Raw genomic sequence first — 3,545 nt, forward strand, 5'->3', positions numbered from 1 at the left:
GGGTTCTACTAGCATAGTAAATTACATGTAATTTCTTGTCTTTTATTTTCCCTAGAACAACACCAACAGCGTAATCTCTAGCATCACACATGATTTCGAAAGGTTGGTTCCAATCTGGAGGTTGCATAATAGGTGCGGAAATTAGTGCTTGTTTCAAAAGGTTGAACGCTACAATACATTTTTCGTCGAAAATAAACTCGACATATTTCATTAGAAGGCTAGTCAGAGGTTTGGTTATTCTAGAGAAGTTTTTAACAAAGCGTCGATAGAAACCGACATGTCCAAGAAAGCTTCGGACTTCCTTAATGGTCTTAGGTGGTTTGAGGTTTTCTATAACCTCTATTTTGGTTTTATCAACCTCAATGCCTTTTTCAGAGACTATGTGTCCTAATACTATTCCTTCGGTAACCATAAAGTGACATTTTTCCTAGTTTAGCACAAGGTTTGCTTCCACGCATCTTTCTAGAATTTTCTCAAGGTTAGCTAGATAGTTTTCAAAACTGAATTCGCATACCGAGAAATCGTCCATAAAAACTTCCTTAATCTCATCGAGGAAATCTGGGAATATTGACATCATACAACGTTAGAAGGTAGATGGGGCATTGCAAAGTCCGAATGGCATTCGTCTATAAGAAAATGCTCAGTAAGGGCATGTAAAGGTTGTTTTCTCTTGGTCTTCGGGGTGAATCGGAATTTGGAAAAATCCCGAGTATCCATCTAAATAGAAAAAGTAAGAGTGTCTAGCTAGACGTTCAAGTATTTGATATATGAATGGGAGAGGGAAATTATCTTTCCTAGTTACCTTATTTAGTTTTCTGTAATCGATGCACAAACGCCAACCGTTTTCCACACGCTTAGCTACATGCTCGCCTTTCTCATTTTCCACAACTGTGACACCTCCTTTTTTAGGTACCACATGTATAGGGCTCACCCACTTACTATCTGAAATTTGATAAATTATACCAGCCTCTAGTAGTTTTAGTACTTCTTTCTTAACCACATCGCTCATTATAGGGTTTATCCTTCGTTGATGTTCTTTGGAAGGTTCAAAATCTTCCTCCAGCAAGATCCGGTGCATGCACATGGATGGGCTTATCCCTTTGAGATCATATATGCTATATCCTAAAGCTTAGGGATACCTTCGCAAGATATCTAAAAGTTGATTCATTTCATCTTCATTCAAGGTGGTGCTCACTATAACGGGGCGATTTAGTTCTTCATCTAAAAACTCATATCTTAGATTCTTGGGTAGTTCCTTAAGTTCTATAGATGGTTTCTTAGGACATGACATATGGTTCGGGGTAAGTGCTAAGCATTCATAAAGGTTGTCATCCATGTAAGGCTGCATTCCAAATCCTCCATCTTCTCTTATGGGAGTCGAGGGAAATTTCATTGTCTCGGAAGATCCTCCTTGATCTAGCTCCCTTATGCATTCATCAATGATATCGATTGCATAACATAAGTCTTCTATGACTGGTGCCATTAGGAATTTGGAAAGTATAAATTCTATCTTTTCATCACCTATTTCAACAGTTAATTTTCCTCTTTTAACATCTATTACGGCTCCCGCTGTTGATAAGAAAGGTCTACCAAGGAGGATTGGGATTTCGTCGTCTTCTTTAATGTCCATTACCACGAAATCTGTTGGAATATAAAGTTAGCCGATTCTAACTGGAATGTCTTCTAATATGCCTATTGGATATTTTACAGATCTATAGGCTAACTGAAGAGACATCTTTGTCGGTTGCAAATCTCCTAGGTTTAACCTTATAGAGACTGCTGAAGGCATTAAGCTTACGCTTGCTCCCAAGTTTAGGAATGCTTTGTCTATAACATGATTCCCTAAAATACAAGGTATGGAAAATCTTCCGGGATCTTTCTCATTCTTAGCAAGTTTATTATTAGCAATGGAGTGGCACTCTAAAGGTTTGGGATCATCAAGCCTACGTTTGTTGGTCAAGATGTCTTTAAGGAATTTAGCATAAGATGGTATCTGGGTGATGACTTCGGTGAATGGGATTTCTACGTGGATTTTCTCGATCACCTTTATAAACTTTTTATATTGGTTATCAATTTTGGTCTGTTTAAGTCTTTGCGGGTATGGAATTGGTGGTTTATAAGGAGAGGGTGGAACATAAACTTTATCTTTATCTTCTCCCTTATCTTTCACTTCCTGGTCTTTTTGTCCCTCTAGTTCCTCTACTTCATCTGTAGACATAACATTTTTCTTAGAAGCCTCTGATCCACTCAAGGCTGGTTTTACAAGTTCGTCATAAGTGGTCCTACTTCGTAGGGTAACAATGTTAGCTTGCCCTCGGGGGTTAGGTCGAGGTTGTCTAGGAAATTGCCCTCCAGGTGTGGCCTGGGGGGCTTGTTGTTGTGCTATTTGTGAGATTTAGGTTTTAAGCATGTTATTGTGAGTGATTATCAAATCAACCTTAGTTCCCAATTGTTTGATCAATACATTTACATGAATATCTTGGTTTAGGAGCTCTTTGTTTTGCTGAGTTTGGGCCAAAATGAAGTTCTCCATGACTTTCTCAAGGTTTGGCTTTTGAGGAAAGACCTGCATATGTTGGATTGGTTTTTGAGCTTGAAAACCTGGTGGTCTTTGAGGTGTAGAGCTTTGAATAGGGTTATTGTTTTTATAAGAGAAGTTTGTGTGATTCCTCCATCCAGGGTTGTAAGTGTTCAAAAACGGGTTTCCTTGAGCATAATTGACCTGGTATGAGTTTGATTCAGTTAACAGGTTGCATTCTGGTGCAAGATGTCCTTTGGTTCCACAAATTTCACAATCTACAGCTACTGCAGCTATAGGATTTGCAGACATGTGTTCAACCTTCAGGGATAAAGCGTCCATTTTAGCTTTCATCATCTCCATAAAATTTACCTCATGTATTCCTCCTTTGGTCTCCCTTTTCTCCACTGATGCTCATTCTGACTCCCATTGGTAATGGTTTTGTGCCATATCTTCGATGAGAGCGCAAGAGTCGGGGTAAGGTTTGTTCATCAGAGCACCACCGGCGGCAGCGTCGATGGACATCTTTGTGTTATAGTGAAGTCCATTATAAAAGGTGTAAATAATTAGCCATTGTTCTAGGCCATGGTGTGGACAAGCTCTTAGTAGTTCTTTGTATCTTTCCCAAGCTTCAAAAAGTGATTCACCTTGATTTTGAGTGAATCTGGTTATTTAGTTTCGAAGGACAGCGACCTTACTCGGGGGAAAATATCTTGCAAGGAACACTCTCCTGAGGTCTTCCCAAGTAGTTATCGAATTATCCGGAAGGGAATCTAACCAAAACCGTGCTCTATCTATGAGGGAAAATGGGAATATTCTTAGACAAATTGCCTCAGGCGAAGCACTGTTGGTCTTGAACGTATCAGCTAATTGGATAAAAACTTTTAAATGCTGATTTGGGTTCTCTGTAGTGAGACCCGCAAATTGGTTTTGTTGTACTAGTTGTAATAAAGAGGGTTTTAATTCGAAATTATTAGCAGGAATAGCCGGGTTTACTATACTAGAACTGGGTTCTTCGTTAGAAGGC

The 3,545-nt window shown here is 39.2% G+C and overlaps 2 protein-coding genes and 1 non-coding gene across 3 annotated transcripts; 1 reads left to right on the top strand and 2 right to left on the bottom strand.

The window, feature by feature from the left end:
* Positions 1 to 573: 573 nt before the first annotated feature.
* On the bottom strand, positions 574 to 1,009 carry LOC127092678 (uncharacterized). Its single transcript, XM_051031562.1, has 2 exons — positions 803 to 1,009; positions 574 to 717 (listed from the first exon to the last, which is right to left on the bottom strand). Exons 1-2 carry the CDS (start codon positions 1,007 to 1,009, stop codon positions 574 to 576), a joined length of 351 nt encoding a protein of 116 aa, XP_050887519.1.
* Positions 1,010 to 1,657: 648 nt separating this feature from the next.
* On the bottom strand, positions 1,658 to 2,218 carry LOC127092691 (uncharacterized). Its single transcript, XM_051031572.1, has one exon. The coding sequence runs from the start codon at positions 2,216 to 2,218 to the stop codon at positions 1,658 to 1,660; it is 561 nt and encodes a 186-aa protein (XP_050887529.1).
* Positions 2,219 to 3,098: 880 nt separating this feature from the next.
* LOC127116157 (small nucleolar RNA R71) lies at positions 3,099 to 3,205 on the top strand. Its single transcript, XR_007801136.1, has one exon. It is a non-coding gene; the product is annotated as a small nucleolar RNA R71 (small nucleolar RNA).
* Positions 3,206 to 3,545: the final 340 nt, after the last annotated feature.

This window comes from Lathyrus oleraceus, chromosome 1 (genome assembly GCF_024323335.1).
Source record: "Lathyrus oleraceus cultivar Zhongwan6 chromosome 1, CAAS_Psat_ZW6_1.0, whole genome shotgun sequence".
In the NCBI taxonomy this organism is placed as follows: domain Eukaryota; kingdom Viridiplantae; phylum Streptophyta; class Magnoliopsida; order Fabales; family Fabaceae; genus Lathyrus; species Lathyrus oleraceus.